General features: G+C 39.4%; 1 protein-coding gene across 1 annotated transcript in view; it reads right to left on the bottom strand.

The window, feature by feature from the left end:
* The window catches only part of KCNH5 (potassium voltage-gated channel subfamily H member 5), a 162,578-nt gene that overhangs the window by 42,510 nt on the left and 95,698 nt on the right, over positions 1 to 24,370 (bottom strand). Inside the window, exon 8 of the mRNA XM_072864508.1 lies at positions 9,544 to 9,743. Within this exon, the coding sequence (XP_072720609.1) occupies positions 9,544 to 9,743 (200 nt within the window). The remainder of the gene's footprint in view (positions 1 to 9,543; positions 9,744 to 24,370) is intronic.

Here is a 24,370-nt window from a genome sequence, read left to right as displayed (position 1 = left end):
TTGTCTGAGTCACTGTTGACCATATCCCTTATCACATTTCCATTATTTTATTAGGGGCGAATGTCGATTTTACAAACTTATACTTACCTGAGTCATTCCATTTACCACTAGAAATATGGGCACACCTTAGTTTTTCTACTAAAAAATAAAAATTTTGAGAGTGATTGTTTCACCTCAGCCCTACTTCTGGATCAAACAGAAAGCTCGTCTTTATTATAATAAAATAGAAACATGCCATCTTTCTTCTTCTCAGTAGTAATTTAATGAAAAATTCTGCTTTCTTTTGTATCATGATTGATGATTTTTAGCATTTTTGTCTACTCTTGAGCCTAAACCATCGTTAGAAGTTTATTACGTCCCTTTAATACTTTCAGGAATTTAAGTGCTTTTGACTTAACAAGGCCATGAGCTATGAATTCTCAAACACTGCTCTTAAGAAAAATGTGTGTATTCATACATGACTGATTTCCAAATTTTATCTTTTAAGCTTCCAAACTTCAGGAAAAATTGGTTAAACTATTGCAGAGGTTGTTACTGTGAGATTCGGAGATGTTCCGGGACCCTTTGTTTTTTGGAGTGTAAATTAGTTGTGTCCCTCAAGAATAAAAGCCACTTGGATACAAAGCAGCATCTTGTTTCCTCACAAATACAGAGTTAAACACAGAATATTAAAAGTGAGCACTCAAAGCATTACTCTTTTTATAGACACAACAAACATATCTATCATCAGACACTGTAATATGAAGAGACAGAAAAAATCCCGTTGTACAGAAAAAGCCAGTCTTAGAAAGCATAATTCAGGAATTTTCTGATGTCATGATAAATGACATATCACTGTATAGAGGTATACGGAGATATCACTTATCAACTAGTACAGCAGTAAATGAGTAATGATCCAAGAGTTAGCTAGGAACAAATATTCTTTGTCTGCTACGCTGCAAGTACTGAGAACAGAGAATGAAACAGATGACAACTAAAAGAAATACGTAATATTAAAAGATTTGCAAAGGAGCTTTGACTGATAAAGATAAATGTAGATATATGTAGGGGAAAAAAAGAGCAAAGATAGACAATCATCTCAATATTCAGCTATGTGTTTACTGTATGCTCCAAGCACAGGACTTCATGAGCTCCAACCTGACTTTGCAGCACTTCGTATTGTTTTTATAAATACCAACATCATGAATTCAGAAGGAGTCTATCAGATGCCACCAGCTTCTCTATTAGTTGTACTGTAGAAAGGGATTGTTGGTGACACAGATTACAGTATGTAGTAATTTTCCTGCTTCCAAAGAAGACACATAATGTGATATAGGATCACACAGAAGCATTTGGAAGCTAAAGATAAAAAGTCCAAAGATCCTTAGAGCAGAAAATGAGCACTTCAAATTCAGACAAATATTCTTCTGAAAATGATGCCTTATTGATAATACAAGACTTCAACATTCTTGCTGTGAAATGCTCTTACTGAGATGTCAGCATTTTTAAGGCAGCATGCAACTAAAAAGATACAAACTAGTAGCAACATGGTTGTATGTGAGTCCATATGGTGTACAAATGCACGCACATGGGGGTAAAAGACAAATTCAATTTAAGGGAGAGGACATCCTGCAACGCTCAATCTACTGTTTCATTGCTAGGGAAATGCCTTCAACAATTCACGTTAGTAGAACCAAAGTTCAGCTGGGACATTTGTTCTAGCCTGTGTATTCTTTCAGCAGTGTATCAAAAACCACCAAGACAAATTTCTGAAGAGGAGATTTCCTTAGAGATTTCAAGACCTTTCTCAGTGAAACCTGTAGTTTATAAGCAAGGGATGATATTAAGGTTGCTGACTGCAATGCTTTACTAACTGATGGTTTTGGAGCACACGACTTGGAGCAGGCAGTCTGCAGGGACTAGATGCTTGCGCTGCTACAGAAGTTGCTCTGTAATAAATCTGTAGCCACAGATTTCTCAGTCAGCTTTCTCATATGCATCCAAGCAGCATAAAAGAACAGAACCTGCTACGTTTCATTGCAAAATCAGAGGAGAATGTCGAATTCTACCCAGAGGAAAATCTTGGCTGGCTGTATAAGCTGTGTTTCTACCAGAAAAGGAGCAAGGCTCCATGCCGCGTGTGAACAGTACACATGTATCCACAAAGACCTGAACCACTACCAAGCTGCGAGAGGAGAAAGTAAAGACAATAACAGAATAACATTTATTACTTCCCTTCTCTGCACAGAAAATTAAACCTCCTCAAAGCCAGTATAAGACAATTGCTGAGCTCTGCCATCGTCACCTGGCACCCAGCTGATCCAAACCCCAACACAACGACACGCAATGCAGGGATCCAACACCGCTGTCATCTCCAGAGCACCCTATGGCATATGTGAAATGCTGGCGGTGAGTGAAAAGCTTGTGGTTGCTGCTAGAGTTTGGGAAAGGCAGTAACCAGCTCTGGAAGACTCACAGGGAATTGGCACAAAACGTCTCACTATCTTTTCAGCTCGAGATCTGTAAGGGGGGAATAAAATTCCCAAGGAGGTCCCATCTGATTTTTTTCCTCTCCCATCCGTTTCCTCAGCATGCTCAGGCAGTTTAAGATAAGCCCCTTGAACAGCTCAAAGAACTCTATGGGGAGCAGAGATTATAAAGAACTCAAAGAAAAGCAAATGAATTGAAACAAAAACTGTATAGATTAAGAGAGTGTCCAAACAATATCTTTTAGGATGGGTTTAAGTATTTTAAAAAAAATCTTCCCCAGCTGGAAAACTACAGGATGGCTTAGCAAATATTACAGAATCTGTTAAGACTTGTTAACAAAATGGGCAGAGGCCAGTGAATCATGAACGCTATCTATTTGCAATTCTCTTTCAGCACACAGGATTCTCACTTTCTCGGGGTTGTAGGTAGGGGATATATTGACTGATATTCAAGCAAAGAGCTTAGACAGTCTTAATGGTGGAATAACAAGGACCATTTTCTAAATTAATAACCATAACAAATATTGGAGATACTAAAAAATATCAGCTTTGACAGTAAATAAAATAAACTCCTCCAACTCCTAACCAGTTGTAGGCCACAGGTAGCTCTTTTTATTTTGTGGAGAGAGGCCACTCTGGGTTTTCAGACTTATTCAGCAGTCATAATCAAGGTCAGTTCTTTCCAAAAAACCACAATACCCTCTAGGCACCTGACCAAGTTATTCAGATTTTCAGAAGGATTTGGCTCATTTGAGTGTTGAATTCTTTTGCAGACCTGGCTAAAAGTGTTACATTCTGCACTGGATGGAGGCCAAAGAGACAAAGGTAAGAAAACAGCTGATTGGCAAATCACAGAGCATTTTCCTGTAATAATCAGGTAATTTTGTAAGTAACTCAAAGGTGATGTATGGAACTGAGCAGTTATTAACCCTGCATGCATTAGGGTAATCTTTAATACATCACTGAATATCTTGGCACTAAGAATTGAATTTCAGCAGCAATGGTGTGCTCCGTTTTAATTGCACTAAAATCCAAGGTCACTTGGATTTAAATGCTCAGAAACCGAGATCTGAAAATCATGTCTAATAAGTTGAGTTTGGCTTGTTTTCTTGTTAACAATACATGATCTGAACCAGTGATGAAAATGGTTAGATTTAGTGATATAGTAACAAAATTAACCACTTCTTAACTGAGTAACAAGTGTTAGAGACATTAAAAAATCCCTGGAAACTGCCTCTTGATTACGTTAAATTCAGTATTGTCAACACAGATAGAATCTGGCTAAAGGTCTGAAAAACAGAGGAAGATGAGAGGCATCACCATGTGTTTTAAGGAATCAAGTGGTTCACCAGCACAAGGCCTGCTGGTTTGTCTAACGCACTGTGGCACACTGGAAAAATTCACCAATGACCCAAAGTCGCAGATCCGACGTTGCTTAAGGGTTATAGAAGTCTCAGAACAGTTAAAGGTTTTATTGTTTTCAGTTTTGCTATAATATCTATCCCAAGCACAACCATCACATGACCTTCTAATGGGGCAAAGGATAGCAGACTACAGGGAATTCTATAATTAAAATCAACTTTTTAGATAAAAGAAAGAAAAATAAACATCAGGAAGAATATGGCATACATCAAAGAATCTCTCAAGTCACAACGTTTTTTGGAGTGACAACTTCTGGCACAAAGTTAACCCTTGGAAGAATGGAGTCGATCAATGGATTATTTTATTTTGTGCTTCTTCTGGAGGTGGCTTTATTTTCTAACATGCAGCATTATATAAAGACATTCAAGGGTGAAAGCATTAAGAAAACAGATCTGGAGAAGACCTACCCCTAGATGTGGTCTCTGGAACTGACAGCCCTCTGTCAGCTCCATCCCCTTGGTGGCAGTGCTCAGGAAAATGCCCAACCCATCCACTCGGGTACTTCTTCCCCCAGAAAATAAGCTCATGAGCTGCTCCATAGCCATGGTGTATAGCCCTGGCATTTCCTCAAGCATGACAGGTTCATAGTTTAATCTGTATCAATCCCAAGATGAACACATCCAAGAGGTAGAGATAATTGTGGATAATCTTTCCTGGCTCTGCACAGTGCATACAGGAGGTAAATAAGCCATACCATCCATAAAGGTGAAACAGAAAGCCCCACTGGTGAACAGGCCCTGCTCTTGGACCCGTGTGAAGGACAGTGAGACCCTGACCGTCTCTCCTGCATCCCGCTCTCCAAAGAACCGTGGATTGCAACTGTACCTGGTCCTAGCTCAGCTCTGTGAGGTGAGGGAAGACTTCTTGTTCACCTCGTCCCGATCTGCAAGGAACGACCAACAACCCCGCCTCTACAACGAAACAAAAATACTTGTCCAAACGATTTTTACCTTCCCTCTTCAGCAGGGAATTGTATGTAGCTGTCACACCTAATTTTGTAGAAGTTCTCTTTGGCCATGAAGCTTGGAAGCCTTCTACCCCGGTCATCCACGAGGAAATCCAGCCAGCACTTACAGACACCTCTATGTGATGGGACACCATAGGAATGGCAGCCTGATTCCCCTATTCATCTCAGGGTATCACTAATTTTTACTACAGCTCTTGAAGATCTTATTAACAGCAAACACGACTAAACTGCACTGTCCTTCTGTAGATTAATGTTTAATAAAGTTACAACCTGTGTCTATTTACCATAAACCCAACTCTCCTGTATGAAAGCTTAGTGGGCCAGCAGTGAATAGTTTTAATACTGTGTTGTTTTCCCATTATTTCCATTTCAGTCATTGCAATGTAGAATTGGCTCTCATTATTCAAATTGCCATTGATGCTTAGGCTGAGACTAAATAGACGCCTTTTTTCTCTTTCAACCTATGGCTTTTCTGAAGGAATTGACTGTTAAAACATGATAGACATTTATTTAATTGCTTTCTGAGCAAATCCTAAGCCATACAACAGCATAGAGGTCAAGAAGAGAAAATCTTTGGGTTTTACTGACATTTCGGAACGCTATCATTAGACGAGACCTTGAGACATCTGCATGTTAGTTAATGGTTGTTCTGCTTTCATGTATAATGACCTATTTCTTATAGAAGAGCTAATACCTATAAATTTTTCATTTGCTGCCTAGAGATTTCAATAAAAACTCAGAGATTTGAATTCAGTGTGTTTCATATATCAAATTATTATTGTAAAGATTTTTTTCAGCTGCTTAAAAATGGTCATATGCAGAGAATGTACTGCCTCTTTTTTACCTCTCTCAAAAATCAGGTTCTGCTGGATGAGAGATTCTGTTTAGTATATAAAGGCTTCTTAGTTTTGTCATGTTTTTAGCTCTGCTCATTATTAGATGAACAACCCAGAAACCTGTAGCATTAAACATAAAAAATAATTCCATCTTGTCTGAGCCACTGTTACACCAGGAGATAAGAGTCCATGTGCATGTGTTACATATATCATCCCAGCTGTCAGAGGAGGGCTCTCATGTTTAAGTGATTTAAGATTATGGATCAGAGGCCACTTGCTTCCCCTTAAGTAATAATAATAAATACGCTAATGCTTTTAGTGTCATTGTTAATTCCTTATTTGTGAACACTCAGAGACAGGCTGAAGCGTTGTGGTTTGAAGACAGGATTTGAAGATGAGCCATTCCCAAGGAGAACAGGGAAGCCAAAATTGTGTGCTTAAGGCACCGTCACTTCAGTGTGGGAGAACAAGTCCTCTTCCACATACAAGGACAACAGACTGGGGCTTTAAAACAAAGTTCTGTTCGGGACAGCTTGCTCTCACAAGCAGCAAGGACTAGATCTTCATTAAACTTCCTCCATGCTAACTTCCACTTTGCCTTCAGTTCCCATCTCATCCTTACCAGTTTTAGCCAAGATCTTCTTTGGAACTACACACTGAATATGTCATTCAAGAATAGATATTTGAGCTCTGATGCAACAAATCTACACATATTAAGTGGTAGTAATATTCCAATCAAGTTATTAACTTATATTTTAATTTCAAGCATATGAATTTAAAATCTTCAGTTATCAAAGAAACACATGCACATATGTTTATTTTTACTCCATCAAATTGCTAGGACTGTTCATCACCATAGGAACCTACTGTAACACTCATATAAGAAATTTCATTCTTTGTTAGTACATTAACCTTCTTGTTCTTTGAATTTGGATTTCAAAACAAAGCCATTTCAACATGCTGAGTGACTGAATGAATTGTAGTATAAATTTGTGGCAAATGATGTTGCAAAACACATTCCAGTGTGACAATACAGATATATTTGGAACAGTTTAGGATGTAATACTGTATGTTAGGTTGAAAAACATCCTTGGATGATAGAAACTGTCTGAGCTGTCTGATGGAAACTGAAAAGTTGAGAAATTCCTCACTAATTATCATATGTCATGAACACACGTGTTTTGCAAGATAATAAGAAGCTTATTGAAAAGTTCATAAAAATTAAGGAGAATGGGAAATCATGTGATGCAAAGACATCCAGACAACAGACTGGTCAGAATCTCATTACTGGAGCTTTGAAAACTAGACTGGAAGAAACCCCTAAGGTCACGTCCAGGCTGTCAGACAAAGCAGTGCAGAGAAGCAATTCAAGACCTGGGGCAGTAATCCCCTATTCCAACCTATGCTGGAGCACTATCTGGATTTAGCAGGTCAGCTGCAGGTGCAATGTAGTCCCATTAGCCCCACTGTGTCTACGGTAATAAATCTGAGTTGACTCTGTGTACCTTGGAGGTCCCTACAGTGTGCTCCCATCCACTTGCTGCGCTCAGGTTAGTACAGATGGATTCCATTTAAATGCAGAGGGTCTTACAACAGGGCTTGAAGGGGTAATGAAGAATTAATGCAAGAGAAACGATCCACTCTACATGACTAGTCTCTGGGACTGTACCACTGTTTCTATCATTTCTCAGCTGGGATTTACAACATTTTCTCATTTGTTTTGGTGAAGCACATTATAACACCTTCCTGAGTGGTGATAAAGGTAGGAAGGCTGCCTGGCTATGACACAGCTTTTCACCCTTTCGCTAAAACAAATCCTGCCTTTGGCTAAGGGCCTGCAGCTGAAAGCAAACTGCCTGATCCTTACACTCATACAGACCCAGGGATGCTCAGGGTGGGCACTACAGGCCACTGGTGCTGTTGCTTTTGCAGACTTGCAGGCTGTAAGGGATACAAAACACCAAAATATTCAACCCGGTGCTCAAGTTCTTACGTTTATCTTGTCTCTGTTCTTCTGTAACATGGGCTTTTCTGGGAAGTTCGATTAGATGCAACTACTGATGTCCAGATGCAGAGGTTCCTGAAATCCTTCCACTGTTTTAAATAGGTTTTGGATCCAGGCCTAAGTTTAGGCAAGTCTTTACCAAGGGAAAATTGTTAAAAACCTAAGTCACAGATTTTACAGCCATATTAATTATCTAGCTAAGCAGCCACTACTATCTTACAGACCAAAGAACACTGCTTACCATGAGTCGAAGATTATGGCTCTAACTGCATTTTTATAATCTATAAAACCGGACATGTGGAAACTATGGAAGGAAACGTCAGTAATTAAAGCATAGGTTCTCCTAATTAACTGCAAAGCATCATTAAAATCTAATGAAACTAGTGGAATAATACAGGATTCTGGCTTAACTGCAAGGAGATAAATGCAAACGTTGAATTTTCACATGGTTTTGAGTTTACACAATAGGACTGAATGCATTTAAAGTACTTTACAATATAAAAGCTCACTTTTAACACTGTATGAATCAGTATTGGGAAGTTAGGGTATTAGTGTATAAGAAGTTAACATACTAAAGAATGTGACATACTGAAGCACAAGAATCAAAGAAATCAAAATCCTTGTTACTTAAAATAGTTGTACTTGTGATGGTTAACTGAATTTCACAGCAGATGATTAATAAGATAACTGCTGTTGCATCAGCATAATGCAAGACTAAATTTTTCAGTGTAGCGACTTCATCTTGGCATATCTGAACAAGCTGCATCATCATTCCATATTGTGCAATAGATTCAACTGAAGCAAGAACTTCAAGCTCTGCAAGCACTAGACATTTTAAGATATTAATCTGCCATGATGCTTCCTTACCCTCCCTCGGACACTTGCCTTTTAAGTTCTTAGGAGGGAACTCTTCATGGAAATGGGAGCTTGAATGCCTAATTTCAGCTGATGTATATCATCAGGTCCACAGAAGCCACAGGAGCATCGCCGATCTCCACTGACCAAAAATCTAGACCTAAAACTGTTATATCTTGCTTCCATTCAAAGTATTGCAGGTAGAAACCCTTCTATCTGACTTCAGGTCTCTAAAATATCCAAGGCTAGACAGACTCACCGCACATATCGTGGAGAAAGAGAGGCCCTGACGACAGTTCACCTGGTCTGTCCTGGCACACAATGAATCGCTCTCCGAAGACGACCTTCTCCTTTAATCAGCTTTTGAAGAAACCTAAATGACCAGTCCTTTCTGAGGGCTAAAGTCCTGTAGGACTTCCACCCTGCATGGCTGCCAGCAGTGCCACATTTTCTGTATCTCCCTACCAAGGGCCTTAAGTTCTAGCCGAGAGATTTTAGCTCAAGGAGATCAATCTCTACTGCCATTAAATCCTATACTAATTATGCTGATGGATATGTCGATGTCCTGGGCATCAGCAAAAGGTCCAAGCCAATCAAACTCATTTCATTGCAACTCACAGATGCCAATACTTTTCAGAATAATATTGATGTAGGTTAGACACCAAATTATGTTCTCGGACTAATTTGAAGACCAATTTCCCGTTGATTTCAATAGTTAAGTACATTAAAATTATTTAGTATTTAGGCAAAGTAAGACTGGAAAGCAGAAAACATTTACCATAATGAAAAATAAAGGCATATTTCCAAAGCAGCAAAACAGTCCTTTTTTAAAACATCCAGTTTTTGATCCAAACACATACACAATAATGGAGTAGCATGCAGTTAAGAATTTGTTAGTAAATTACATGCTGTTATACAGTCCTGTTTCTGAGAAAGTACACAATGGACACAAACTCTTGCTATCTAAATTGTTACCTCATGTACTCATACCTTCTCTGTGTCAATTCCTTTAGACATGGACCAGGTTGAGACAATATAATCCATGACTCTTTCACTAAGGCCTTTTGGGACTTGATATAATTTTAGGAAATCCCTCACATTGTTCAGCATCTCATGGTATCGGTTGGTGTTGGCATACATTTGCTGGAAAATGGTGGTGACGTTTCCAAAAATAGTTGCATAAAGAAGAGCTGAAAAAAACCAAAGGTAATCAAAAATAAATATGTATGCTCCAGTAAATGCTACTTGTAATTCAAGGATAACTTCAAAGAATTTTATGTATGGTTACAAATTACTGCAAATGCATAGGTGTAAACCGAAAATTTATCTTTATGCACGCACTAACACACACATACATGTATCGAGTTATTTATTGAATTTACCCGTACAGCTCATACAGCCACTCAGTCTGCATTAATTTACAAAATCAGTCATACAGATAATGCCCGCACATGGAGTTATTTAAAAACAGCTGGTGCATTTTAACTCTATACCCTATACTAATCCAAACTAATTTTCAAATGCAGCTTCAGCCTGCCAGTAAACCTTGAAGGCACTATCCAAAGAATCATGTGGATCTCCTGTAAGATTGGCTCAGCTATCATGTGCTATGAGTAGAGAATGGCCTCAGTTCCAAAGAAGAAATGAAATGGAGAAGAAAGGAACCTGGGAAGCCTGGCAAGGAGATATCTATACAAATCGGGTGCTGTGTCAATGGCCAAGGTGCGCACGAGAAAGATTCAGAGTGGCATTTCACAGTCCAGTTTCACAGCCAGCCCCAGCAGATGACTTGGGTATGTCATGTCAACTCTAGATGCCAGTCACTAACGGTTCCAAAGAGAGAAAAATTGGATTAGCGAACAACAGAAAGTCCCAAGTTTAACTCATCGCTGAGGACATATCACTAGGGCAGGAGGAGGACACAGTAGAGTAGGAAGCACTACCTCAGACCCACTCCTGGAGTTACCTTCTCTTCTGGTTTGATTCTCCCCTTTCCAAACATGCCACCATTACTGCCAAGCTCAGCCAGTTGAGTTGTGCAACACCAGAGAATGACATGCCATATTCGAGAAAATCACATTTTAACTAAGCCTTTCCAACTGAAAAGGCATCAGTCTCAGTATACTATTACAAGTGTGATGCAGCGAACACTATTTGATGAAGAACAGTTAATTTCTGAAGCCTAAATTCAGCAAAGCATTTAAGCAAAAACTTAAATGCATGTCTTTGCTAGTGCTGTCTTGAATAGTGGTGGATTGAAAGATGCTCTTAAAGTCAAGCAAGTTTAAGGTGCCTTATTGAGTCACAATGTAATTACCCTTGCAAGCAAGCCCAAAATGATATTCTTCCATTAGGCATTACAGATTTTGCAGAAAAGAGAATTATTCTGATATCTCGTAACACCAATGTGCGGCACTTTACTTCTGCTCTTGACATTATCAAATACACAGAAATGTGCCTGTCATTTTTAATAATCTTTGCTTGGAGGTACTTTATAGCAGAATGCAGCTATGCATTTCCATATTGCTTTTCTGAAAAACAACTGCAGCCTACAAATGGCAAGAAATAACCCACTGCGAAAGGAAAAATGCCTTCCATCTCTCAGTGCTTAACGTCTTCCCTCTACACAACACATTTCTACTTCATTCTAGAAAACTCACTTTGTTTCACACTCATTTACTGTTGTTTATCACCCCTATTTGAGAGGTGGCATTTTTAAAGAAACATCATGCTTTCCTAAAACTTGTCTAACAGAAAAATTGTACTTCCATTTCTCACAGTGCTTTTTACTATGTCCATGTAAAAATTAGATGCTGAAATTCATCAGAAATACGATGTTCATTGTTTCATCAAAGTCTCGGGATTTTTCATCTCAACACACACAATCATATCAAACAAGGTCACACAACGTGTAGCAAAGATGAACACGAGGTTTCAGTTTTAGAAAACACAGCAGATTAACACTCTATGTGATATTCAGAAATAAAGCTCTTTGCAAGGGTAGGTTTTTTCCCTTGCTTTACTGATTGTTGTATCATATCTGCTAGCTACTGAAAGGTTTTCTCTACCTCTGTACCCATTCAGATATATATGTCTTCACCAAAAGGGTTGTCAAGCATTGGAACAGGCTGCCCAGGGAAGCGGTGGAGTCACCATCCCTGGAGGTATTTAAAACACATGTAGACGTGGCACTTAGGGACATGGTTTAGTGGTGGACTTGACAGTGTTAGGTTTATGGTTGGACTCGATCTTAAAGGTCTTTTTCCACCCTAAATGATTCCATAATTCTATATCAACACTCAGAGTATAAGAGAATGTGGACTACAAAAAAGTCTAGATTTATGAATGCCACCTGACTTTTTTCTTTCTTTTTTTTCAGCTTTTGCCACTCTTTTGGACTTTTGTAGCAGGACAAACATGACGAAATGTCACTTCTAAGTGCAACATCCTTCTGAAGAACAGTTGCTGATTTATCATGAACTCAGCTCATCAGATATGTGAATGCAGAATATCTCGTCTTGCCCTCTGATGTCAGATGCATCTGAAAATGACTGTGACTACAAATGTAAAGAGAAGTCAAAACTGTCCCCACAACCCTGCCTTTCTGCATGAGCAAAATTTATGCAAGCCTGTAACTACAGCTAGACTGCATATGCAGTTACAATGCATACAACTCAACTGGCCATGCAAACCTACACAGAAGACACAGGCCGATTGAAAATGTGACACAGTGCCCTGTGAGGCTGGGAAGAAAGAGATTCAACTCTGACACCTGCCATGTTGGAAACAGCTAAGAATGCCTTGGAGAAAATAGCTTGTCTGAAGCAACTGGCACATATTACCTCCTCTGCAAAAACCCCGACTCTTTGGCAGAGATAATTTGTAGAAAATATACAGCCAGAAGAGAAATTCTAGTTCTGTGTCTCTTAATATAGGGTCCTGGAAAGTTGTACTTAAAAAGAATATGTTTGTTCAAGAAATTAAGGATAGAATAAATCATTGGATCAAGCCTGCAGAATTGCTGGAAGCACTACCCAGCAGTACCTCACTAAGCCAGAATTCACGAACCTACGCGCTGTAGAGTCTGCACAGACAAATCAGCATTATCCCTCTGTTGGAAATCAAAGCCTTCCTTTGCCTCCTATTGGAAATGGTGAAGACACATGGTGGAGTTCATCTAAATATTCCACTTTTCTTACAGGCTACTGCATGGGGGTCCTTTGGCAAACGTTTAAAAGGAACCTACTTAGATCTTTACAGCTTTGAAGCTGTGCCTCAAAGACTCTCCTCACTTGTGGTGCTTCCCTACGCCAACACTGGTAGCTGCTGGGACTGGTTTGCTGTTTTTTGAGGGAGAGCACATTTTTCATAATTTGGCATGGAAAATCCACCTCTGTCTGCAAATCAGCTTCCATCTCTGTTCTCTATATGATACCTAGAAAAGGGAGTCATTTAAAAAAAGCTGATATTTATTGTTTTGCAGGTCTTGGTATGCAACAGAACAAGTTTGTGCTGATAAGGAAATAATAAATATGTAAATAAAATCATTTGCATTGCATTTGTTACACCTGTTGTGACACTCCTCTACAGGGAAAGGGTCCTCTGCTTGGGAGGGTCTACTGAGAAGAGGCTAGTCCACCTTGAAAATACAAGTTACCTGCCTTTGCTCTTCCCCACCCAACTCTAGGCTGGGGTAATTGCATTAGCTGCAAACACGACAGAGATGGGACAGAACAGAGAGGGGAGCTGGATCAGCTCCTCAGCTGGCAGAGATGTTTCAGCTCAGGGAGCCGACAACCTCCGGAGCCCGTTGGATCCCCTATGCACAGAGGCACACGTGCAGGCACACGCACACACGTGGACACACTGGCGAGCATCTAACGCTGCTCTTGCCTGTTTCACCCTTTAAAGGTTTAAGACTCTCCATGAATGACCCTTAGTGCCTGTAATTAGCAAACAAAGATTTCTCAGAGCATCCCTATTTAATGAGCAAACGTTGACGTGCCAAGCGTGAACCTTACCCCTCACCTTTAAAAAACCAAAGGCAGAGGAGCGCTACCGAAGGCCTTTCACTTTTGCTGTATTTTAATTATTTTTGGCAAGGGGAACTGGCAATAAAGATCATTTGCAAAAGGTTCTGAAGGAAATAAAACACTGTGCCTCTCTTGACAGTAAGAGGATTTAAACAATCTCTAAAGAAATCTCTAAAGTTATACATACACATCAACAGTTTTAATTTAGTTAATCCGTTTACAAGAAACGGGAGAGATGATGCTACAGAGGATGAAGGTGAAATTACTTTACCCAATTTCCTGAAAAGACTAGTTAGGTCAAACTGCGTTTATTCACCTTCTCTTTAACACCTCGCATTTCTCCAGACATTTCCTGTTATGTTTCTACAGTCATGCAACACCCATTTACTTAATTGTCCTATGTGTGTAAATCTGGAACAGTCTTCACTAGATTTCATAGAGATCAATTTGATATAATGATGCAGAAATATTTTTTCTCAGTCCTAAAGGTGAGGTAGGTGGTTCAACTGTATTTTTAATTTCTATTTTTACTCTTCAGTGTTGAAAAATCTCCCCTAAATTACATACAAGGATTTAAGTGCTATATATTTTTATATATAAAATGTGTTACTATATTTGTACATACATAAAACAGTTTTGAATGATTTAGCAATAATGTTACATAAATCTTTATGCCTGTTTAAAAACAAGGAACTTTCTGGAAAAAAAAAGACTCAGAGTTACCTAAATTATCCCAAAGCATTTCAGCTCTCTTATTATCCTGACTGTATGCTAAATAAGTCCAGATAGGAACATCTGCCTTTAAGAACTGAAGACTTGATAGAGAGATCTAATTTTCCTTATGGTCTGTTCTATGCTAGAGTATTATTAATCTAAGCATATACAATATACCTTTAAACTGTAATTGTAAAGAAGAAGATGATGCCTTGATCCTGGAAGAATATAGATATTCATTTTTGCGTACTGAGGCTAGCTGCAACTTCTTCAATGAATTTTTGGAATTACATATTCCTGTGAGATTATTAGATTAATATTATTATAGCTGTATCATTCATGAGAGATTTGATACAAACCTCAATATATAGATACTAGACATAATTAGATATAAGCCCAGTACCCAAATATCTGCTTTATTATTTTAAAAGCAGAGCAGTTTTCTGTTATTCCCTTCCACCTCACCTTAATACACCTGATTATATTGCAAAACGTTTGCAGGCACTATTCGGTGTGACACCTTTCAGCACAGTGCAGCGTCCATCTCCTAAATTCAACAGCCTCACTGAGACGCAGCAGCAGCAGCAGCAGGCTGCCGCCGTCACAATGAACAGCCTTCTTCAAATCCATCAACATTATTCAACAAAGTGTATTACTTGGAAGAAAATAATCCTTCTAAGCCCCCTCCCTTATCATTGTCTTACAGCACATTTTGGTGCCTGCCCTGTCCTGCCCCGCAGCCTCAGCCTCCCACCTCCACCCCGCGGCGATGCTCCTGCCTGCCAACTGTGCTAGTGAAAGCACCAACACAACCCTGCGGTTTTACAGGTCTTCAAAAGGCCAATTTTAATTTTGAATCCTTGGCCCCAGTAAAGATTGTGCTGTTAAAATACACTTCCCCATTCCAACAATGCTGATGCCAGTTTTACAGCAGTGTTCAATCAGTGTCCTAAATAAATATAATTACTCTCCATTTACAGGGAGGGGATATCAACAGCAGAGCATACCAGCTTTCACATTTTACTTACAAAAGTACCCAAAGTAAAAAAAAAAATCTCCTTCCTCCAATTACACTTGCAGCCATATCACTGTACTATCCCATGCCACAAAATCCAATACATTTACCCTCCCATAAGCCCCAACAATGCATTGTTACACCCCTTTGCAGAAGCTAATGGGCAAAGGCCTGGATTCAGCAGTGAACTTCAGCTCTGAACTTCTCACCAACATCATTCGACTGCCGAAATCAGGGGGGAGTTGGACATAACAGTGTCTAGGTGAATGCACACCATGGCCAGCTTGAATCCACCATCCCCATGGCCTATATGCTTTACATACAGTGCCTGCATCCAGACGTATGTCCCATATTGCCAACAGAGGGAGGTGGCGGCCCTCCATGCATTCCTATATCCCATGCTGCAGTCACATATGATGCACAGCTCCTCCGTGGGTCCAGCTGACATTCACCCGTTTTCCTGACCCAACACCTTCTTAATACTATAGTAATTCAAACTCTAAATTCAGAGGATAATGATAATAATGATAAATCTGTAAAATCCCTGTTCACTTTGATGGGATATTTGTTTGATGAGAACTAAATAATTATGTAATTAAGAGGATCATCAGTAGTAAACGGTGGGAACTCACACTTGCTGTTCTTCCCTTTATAGGGGACACTGCCTGCACAGCAGAGTGGAACAGCTGCTTTGGAGGCAGTTAGGCATTTTGCATACTTTATGCAAAAATCCTTATAAAAATAAGGGCTTTCAACTGCACTTGTACAGTCACTAATTTTTAAATGGTGAAACTGGGAGCTTTTTTTTATAAGAGCACTTAGCTAACAGAAAATATTTACTTTAAAGCTCCAATGCCTCTCCACCATGCAAATGTGATGAGCTGACTAGCTATATTTTTGCACACAGATGCAATCCAAGACTGGACAAATTGGTATTGCAAAACACAGTACCATGCTTTACTGAGAGTGTCTTAAATGAAGGCTACCATTGCCCATAGTTATCAGTGGTTTTGGCTTCCAGCCCTGAGGAAGCGGCATACATGCGCTGAAGACATTGCCCCCCCTGAGGATGAGGGGCCAAGGGCTGCCTGGGTCTGACGACGCAGATGCTTGAAATCACAGTTCACACTCAACATCTTCCCTGCTCAACATCCCCTACCACAGCCATCCCATTTTATTAGATTACTTGGTTCATTCACCCGAGAAATGGTGCTAGCCATCAGAAATACAGCCCTGCACAGGTTCAGTGGTCTCCTCTTGGCATTTGGGTGCAGTTTCCTGCATTTCCTTTCATCTGGAAAGCTTTACGTGTTTTGGGTCTGCTAGGGTCTGTTTCTCCCTCATCATATTGTTCAAGAGTGTTAAGCATCATATGGGAAGGCACAGCCTGAAAAATGGCTGCAATTACACCATAACAGGCAGCAGGGCAAATGGCATTACCCTGTGTTAAACGAGTGGCAAAACCTCACTTTGCCTGAAAAATCTATATCTTGTAGTGGAGGGGCCTTAATTCTGGAACTTTTTCCCTAAGAGCTCTGGAGTAAAAGGCTGAGAGTTAGGGCCTTTTCTACGTATTTCATACACAGTGGAAGTTGGGTCTAATGGGTCACAGCTTTTGGTGGTGATAATTGGGGAAGGAATATTAATTTTCCATTTATAAGAAGGGCATGACATAAACACAGAGAACAATTAACCAGTGAAACGAGCTAAACCACTTCTTATACTAATGCTTCATCATTCCTGTTTCTTCCAAAATCCACCACCTCCTTACCAAACGGCACATCTAGCATTTCACAGGCTGCATAAAGCCCTGTGCAATGGTAAACGTTAATTACAACACAATCACTTCCCTAAAGGAATTACAGCGGGTGCAGAAGGAAAAGTAGAGAGGCAGAAGATGAGCAAAATTCATGAGAATTATGTTCACCATGAATGCCAGCAACCCCATGCCTCTAACACTTTGCTCCATCCCTTATTTATCATTTTCTCCATTCTGAATATCATCTTTAACATTGCCTCATTTCCATGCAGATCTCTCCAGTATTTCAAAAAAAGCTGAATTGTGTCTGTCAAACAATCACCTACCCATCACATAAATCTTTCTCTTTCCGTTCTTCATCAAAGAAAGAAAGAAGCTGCTTTCCCAGAGTGCTATCTTTCATGTTATTGCTGGCTGGCGCTGACACCTGTGGATCAAAACCATCCCATGTGCCTTCCTCTGTGTGCCTCACCGTGTCAAAACTGTCACCAGTAACAAGCACAGGAGGCAAAGGGTCTCCAGCACTATTGAATGGAAGCTCAGGAACCAAAGGGATCATCTCTAGAAAAAAGTTCTTTGAGCAAAGTTGGCAGCTGTCAGTATTATGTGAAACAACGTGACAGCTTGTTGCTGGGTTTGAGCTGCAAGGTTTTTTTCTGTTGTTGATTTTTTTTTTCTTTAATATTTTTAAGGGAATTTTTTAGTGGGACACCAAGTTCTTGTCACATTAAGATGAACCCAGGATAGCAACGTTGCTGGAGGCAGGATGCCAGAACATCACTTGCACACTGAGGAACACCACCTAAATTGCCTGCCTTGTTAAAATATAATAGGAAATTTGCAAACACACCTTCAAAGTACTGGACCGTACTAGAAGATGTTTCTAGCTCTCTGCTCCTAGGTTCTTCTTTTCTGCATATGCCAATGTAAAAGTTTGTACTGTATAAATCTGCATGTTGGTGTGTTTTAGATACTCACAGATACACATATTTATACGTGTATGTACACACAGATACACCTGTATGTAATGTAAAGGTGAACATACAATATGAATGGGCTCAGACTTTCTGCAGCTGCTAATTTTCCTTTCACTCTTCTAATTTGCTCATTCTTTCGACTTCTTTCAAATCTAACTTTGCTTATTCATTTAATTAAATGTTCAATTTTATCTCAGCACAATTAATAGGAATGGCTTTGGGACAATTAGACAAATGATTCCAGCTATAAAACACAGGCCACGCACAGCCTTGAGAGGTGCGGTAAACACACCTGCTAGCATAACAGTGCATGCTTATACCGTATCTACCTGGAAATATTAATGAGACAGAGCGCAGGTAAAGCAATGCTGCTTCTATTCGGTAGCTCCTTCTTTCTGTATTTTAATTCATCAGCCTGAATTCTGTGTGAGGATAGGTTTTTGTATGCAATTATAGGGTATTTTTAGGGACAAAATAAAGTGTTTAACTGTTAATACTAAACCCCTCATATTTGGAGATGATGTTTGCATCCTATTATTTTCAGAATAATTCTGCTTTGTAAAATGACCACAGAACTGGCTTCATTGAACTGAACGATAATGTTTCTTACTCATCTAAGTCATCTACAGAAGCACCTTCCCTCTAATTCTCAGTCCTGCAAATTCAGCATCTCTGGACAGAGCTGAGCAAAATTTTGTATCCAGAATTTTCTCTGTGATGCTGATAGTCTATCTCAAATTAAATTTGCCTTCCCTGAAATGTTTGCACTAAAACCAAGGGGAAGAAAAATAGATTTCCACAAAAAGTTGAAACAATTCACCTCCAGATTTTATAAAGCTAAAATAATTCATAGCAAAACATTTTTCCTCCAGTCTTTTGATTTTAAACCTTTGAAACCCGAACAACAGAAGAAAATTCCATTTTGATGAAAAAAAAGTCTTAACAGACTAAGGAAAAATGGAACGTTCATTATCTTCACACACCCCTCAAATTTATATTATAACAGAATATTTTCCACAAAACACAAACCATGAGTTCCTAGCACAATCAGGGCCAACACGAACCCCTTTTTGCCTGATGTATTAGCACCAGGTTTCCACTTTATCAAAGCATCTGAGCCCATGACCGGCGTGAAGCCTGCTCCCCGCTCCCACTCAAGGCAACGCTTGGGCAGACTGCTGCTCAGGGCTGGACCTCAGCACCTCTCATGTTTTGCTGGAATAATGTTGATTTTGTCCAAAAAATTTCACGCTAATATTTTCAGCCTTCCAAGGTGAATTAACTTTACTCTGATGATCCACTTTGGGGACCTGTCTTTCATTGCAGTATTGATTTAGCTGTGGCAGATGCTGAGCTGTCACTGAGCCTGACAGCTTCTTCAGAGCTTCCTCGGTGGTTGTCTTGTAAAACAGTCAATAGCCAAGTGAAACCGAACTGCAAAACGAGCACGTTCCCCACTTTTATACTATATGAAATCATGTGTGCTACTCCGTACTGCGTCCTGCCGGGAGGAGGGGGGAGGAAAAAAGGTGGCCTCTTAATTTAGCGTTCAGCGTTACCAATACCTTTATGTATTCAGACTATATCCACCGCCACCAGCCCTGACACATCGGTGGAACCACGTTTCAGTCACAGGTCTGTGGCTTTGGTGTCACTCACCGCTACTCCAAAGCCAGTCCTCACCAGGGGAGAAGGGTCTTTGGGAAGATATTAGTGTGAATGCACTTGGCGAGAGGGTTTCATCTCCTACACAATGTCAATTTGAATCCCAGTATATTTGGGTAGATTTTATGGCATTTGAAAGAACACAGCTCCTAGGAAGATGCTCTCCATATTCACATTTGCAAGTGCCACAAACTGTTCTGCTGAAGAGCAACGGCATGGCAAAATGGCAGGCAACACCCTAAATATATTTCTGCATTTTCTATCAGAGGAGCACAAAGCCAGAAAGTAATATATATGCTGAACTGGAGGTTCAAAGGTTACAAGCAGATGAACCAAGAGCTGTCTAAATACTATATCAAGCACATTAACTCCACCAGTCCCACAGCTCTCCACCACTCCCTTCCCCGTAACACCAAGCATAATGACATTGCTGGCAATATTACTAGCCACTGATGCCGCCCTGGTAGAAGGGGTTTGAGAATACTCACAGAACAACACAAGATTGCAGATATCGGCAAACTAAAACAAACCAACCAAGCCTGGCATTTCATTTCAGCCTCTGCACATGTATTGCTGAACTCTCCATGACTACTTGAGACTGGAAAAGTGTCTTTATTTCCTGGCAGCAGCTCCTGGAGCTCTCCTCTTCCCTGTCCAACTCCTTCTGATCAGCACTTGTTTCTATCTGATTACCTCTCTGTTTTCTTGCTCACTATTGCAGGAAGGAGATGCTGGAATTAGATTTGCTGCATTTCCATTCCTACATTAACACTAATTTCACTGAAGTCAATGAAATTACACTGACGTCTGGAGAGTATCTGAGGAGAATAATTGAGTGTATTTTATCACTTTCCTTTGACTTTTTTGTGGTTGTTTCAAAGCGTTTTTAAATGTCCTGTTTCACTAAAATCCATTTATTCTGCTCTTGGATGCTGCAATGAAGTTACTCTCTTTGGGACGATGGTGTTCTTGCTGTAAAGCTCCAGATGCCGTCTGGAAGATGCTTGAGATGCGTATGGCCCCCGAGATGCGTACAGCGACAGAAGTGACACGCAGCATCACACCAAATGCCCATCTAAGCCGAAATCCTTCCTCTGACTGCAGCCCCTTCCAGATGCTTATGATAAGAGTACAAGAAAGAGGGTGCACAGAGCATCTCCTGCCCTGGGCTACTTCTTCCAGATTTCCATGAACCCAGAGCCCAGGAGCTTTCTAAACCGCCCACTGCATCCAGACCTTGGTATCAGCCACCGACCAGACATCTCCACCAAGAATATCTAATTCCTCTCCATAAATCCACTTCTACTTTTTTCCCACCAAAACATTATGTGGCAAAGTATTTTGGCGTGCTATTCTGCAAGTCTGGCTGCCCCAGCCTTTACATTGGCCACCCCAGGTCCCCTTGCAAGTAAGTGAGTAATTGCTCCTCTCCACCTCCTGTACACCACTCTTGATTTTTGCAAGCCTTCCTCCACTGTGTTTTCTTGGTCGTGAAGAGCCCTCATCTATTTGATCTCTCCTTCTGAGAAAGTCATTCCATGCTTCATTCTCGTCACCTTTTAGACACCCTTTTTAATCTTACAAAATCTTGTTGTAGAACAGTGCACTGTGGTGCAACGACATTAATTTCAATTACTTGCCTAGAAATCCTATTTGCCTTTTTTTGACTGGCACTGAATATTGCACTGATATTTTCCAGGAACTATCTGCAATAACAGTTAGATGTCTTTCCTGAGTGGTAACTGCTAATTTAGGAACCATTATTGTATAGGTATAGCTAGCTATTTTTTGCCTACGTGTATTAATTTGCATGCGCTGACACTGAATTTCATCTGTCTTTTTCACAGTCGCTTCTGTGGTGGGATTGATATAGCAAACCAGCAACCCTAATTTCAGTATTAAGCAGAAAAAAGACCTGCAGCACAAGGGAGAAAGGCTGCACTTAGATACAATTACAAGGTAAAGAATAAAAAAAATCTGGGCAAAATTGAATTGTTTCTTAATTTTTTTAGGTTTATACTGGTATCATGGCTTAGGTCCCAATAATGGGGAAGATTTTATCATCTTTCTACTACAAGCAGGATTGACTATTTCCCAGAGCAGGGCAAATGCAGGCAAAGCTGTTCTTTCTTGGATTTTATCCAAGAGTGACTAAGAAAACCCTAAAAGTCCACTGAAAATAAATGGGAGATTTGACAGAATAAAAATGTCAAGATGTGACCCAACACTTATAACAGTTATGGGATGTCTCTTGAACATTAACTCTTTAGCAGCAAGTGTAAGCATTAATTTCTAAAATACATGTTTAACCCGCCAGTTTGGCAGTCCCAGTGTCACACCATTGCATGTGCCATTGACGACGCTGAACAGCCATCGTCTTTATTCAAGTAACAGTGAGATCAGCTACGAATGCAATAGGTTGATTTAAGCGACCTTGATGCCTTTGATGTTTTTGTTCATATGCTGATAGCTGAAGGAATTACCGCAGGGTCTCTCCCCTCATTTATTTTGCCAGTTCATGAAGCATCCTCAGTCGCTTCTCAGCTGTTACGAGGTGCTAATAGCAGGGCATGTATGTCATTAATTTCCTTTGTTAGGGGCAATGACATCTGAAATTATACACCGAATAGGGACTGTACATGGAATGGGGAGTTTGACAGTATTTTCAGGTTTTTTGGTCCCTCTGCATTAATGACCTAACCCAGCTAGTGCTGCTAATACCTGCAGGTGTCATTCACGTTCAGTTGTTCCTACCACTGACTACTTCTGTGAGTAAGAAACTGCTGTAAGCCTTGCCGGATGAAGTCTTCAAACCCAATGAAAATGAAATTCAACAACGCATTTATTAGCACATCTTTTCAGGCCTTCCAGCTAGCTTGTTCCCAAGTCTCTGCAGTATGGTACATTAATTTTATACTGAACTATTAATTGTAGTTGACTTTGCAAAGCTGTTTTCTTTACATTTTTTATTCAGTTTTGCAAACCCAATCCCAACGGAGTTCATTTTATTCCCTGCAGTTTTTTTTATCAAATTGCAAATATTTCCTTTAATCTTTTTAGGCATTCAGATTTATTATCTATGGAGCAGAGCCTCGACATCTCCTTTACGGATGGTTTGGGAGAAACAATCTTTCACATATTTCTCATTTTATGCAAGTGTTTATTCCTGCAAGTACATATTAGTAAGTATAACATTAAAACACATTTACCTAACCTAAATAAAAACACTTTGAACCAAATTTGCAAGCTAACCTGCTTTGGTTCTTAATGATATTAATCTGAACTCATTTTTCCCAGAGGCTGTGATCCATAATTCACTGAGGTCAACAGAAAGCAGCTGCTGATGTTAGTGAGTTTTAGGGTTGGCAATAAACAGGTATGTTCGTCTTTTCCTTTGAGAATCTGTATGGGAAATTTCCCAAAGGCAGGGCAAAAGGCATTTGGGAAACTATTTTAATTTTCTTCATGTCTATTCATAGTAAGAAATAATAATAATAATAATAATAATAATAATAATAATAATAATAATAATAATAACAACAACAACAACAACAACAACAACAACACAGTCACCCTATATTTGACATTTATACATACATTTTACAAAGAAAGATAAATTATTCAATTTTGTCCCATACCTGTCATTTACTTCAATTGTCTCTGTTCTATTCTTCATTGGAAAATTCAGAACGAAATATTTTATAAAACTGAGACATTTACTGTTTTTAAAAATTATTATTCCCCATTTTATTATTTAGCCATTTTTTTTCTAGTGAGATAGGGTAAAGTTTAGCAAAAAACTGAGAGAAAGTAACACCTGTGGGTCTTCTTAATCTGAATTTGCAGTTGTAGAAGATCTTCTAAAGTGAAAGTAGAAATCCAATGGCTTTTTTTTTTACTATGTTCTACTTTTTCCACCATCAAAGTGAAGAGTTTTTTAAAAACAAAATAACATTTCCTCTCATTTCTTAAAACCTTTCCATCAGAAAACAAAGGGGAGGATTTTTCTCCAGCTTCTTTCTAGTGCAAAAAAATCTGAAAAGCATAGTAAGACAATGAGCAAGAGAGAACTTTTTTGTTATCTTGAAAACAGGGACATATTAGTTGCGAAGTAAAAAATAAAAATCTTGTGTATATTAATTCTTTTCTTCAAAATATGTTGTTTTCAATAAAAATACATTTTCAACAAAACTAAGGGTTTGTCTAAATACTTTCCATATTATCTGAATAAGTTTCTACCACAAGTTTTTTTTACTATCTCATTAATTACCTCCATTTCTTCCTCCTCTCCACGTCTCCTTTCAGCCTCTGCTGAAGTCTTCTGAAAGTGACATAGCATATTTTTTATTTTGTTTAGAAGCTTAGCTGCCTCCTACCTAACCACTCTAAGCTGTTTTTCTTCATTTTACTCAATGTTATTCCTAATTATTTAACCTAATTGATAAGATGCCTCCTCTGGGTAGAGCTGGTTACCATGACACTGTAAGAAATGACTCCCTATTTCTCCGTCCCTGGATCTTTCTGAAGAATTTATACAGAACATCTTGCTTTCACCAACTCCCCAGCTTCGCACACATCCATAAAAAATAATTAACGATCTAACCCTTGCAGACAGGTTCCCTCAGAATCATAGGGCTAAAAATGGTTTGGTTTT

This window comes from Ciconia boyciana, chromosome 6 (genome assembly GCF_034638445.1).
Source record: "Ciconia boyciana chromosome 6, ASM3463844v1, whole genome shotgun sequence".
NCBI lineage: Eukaryota > Metazoa > Chordata > Aves > Ciconiiformes > Ciconiidae > Ciconia > Ciconia boyciana.
Note: the sequence above shows the minus strand (reverse complement) of the source record. Positions and strands in the feature narration are given on the sequence as shown.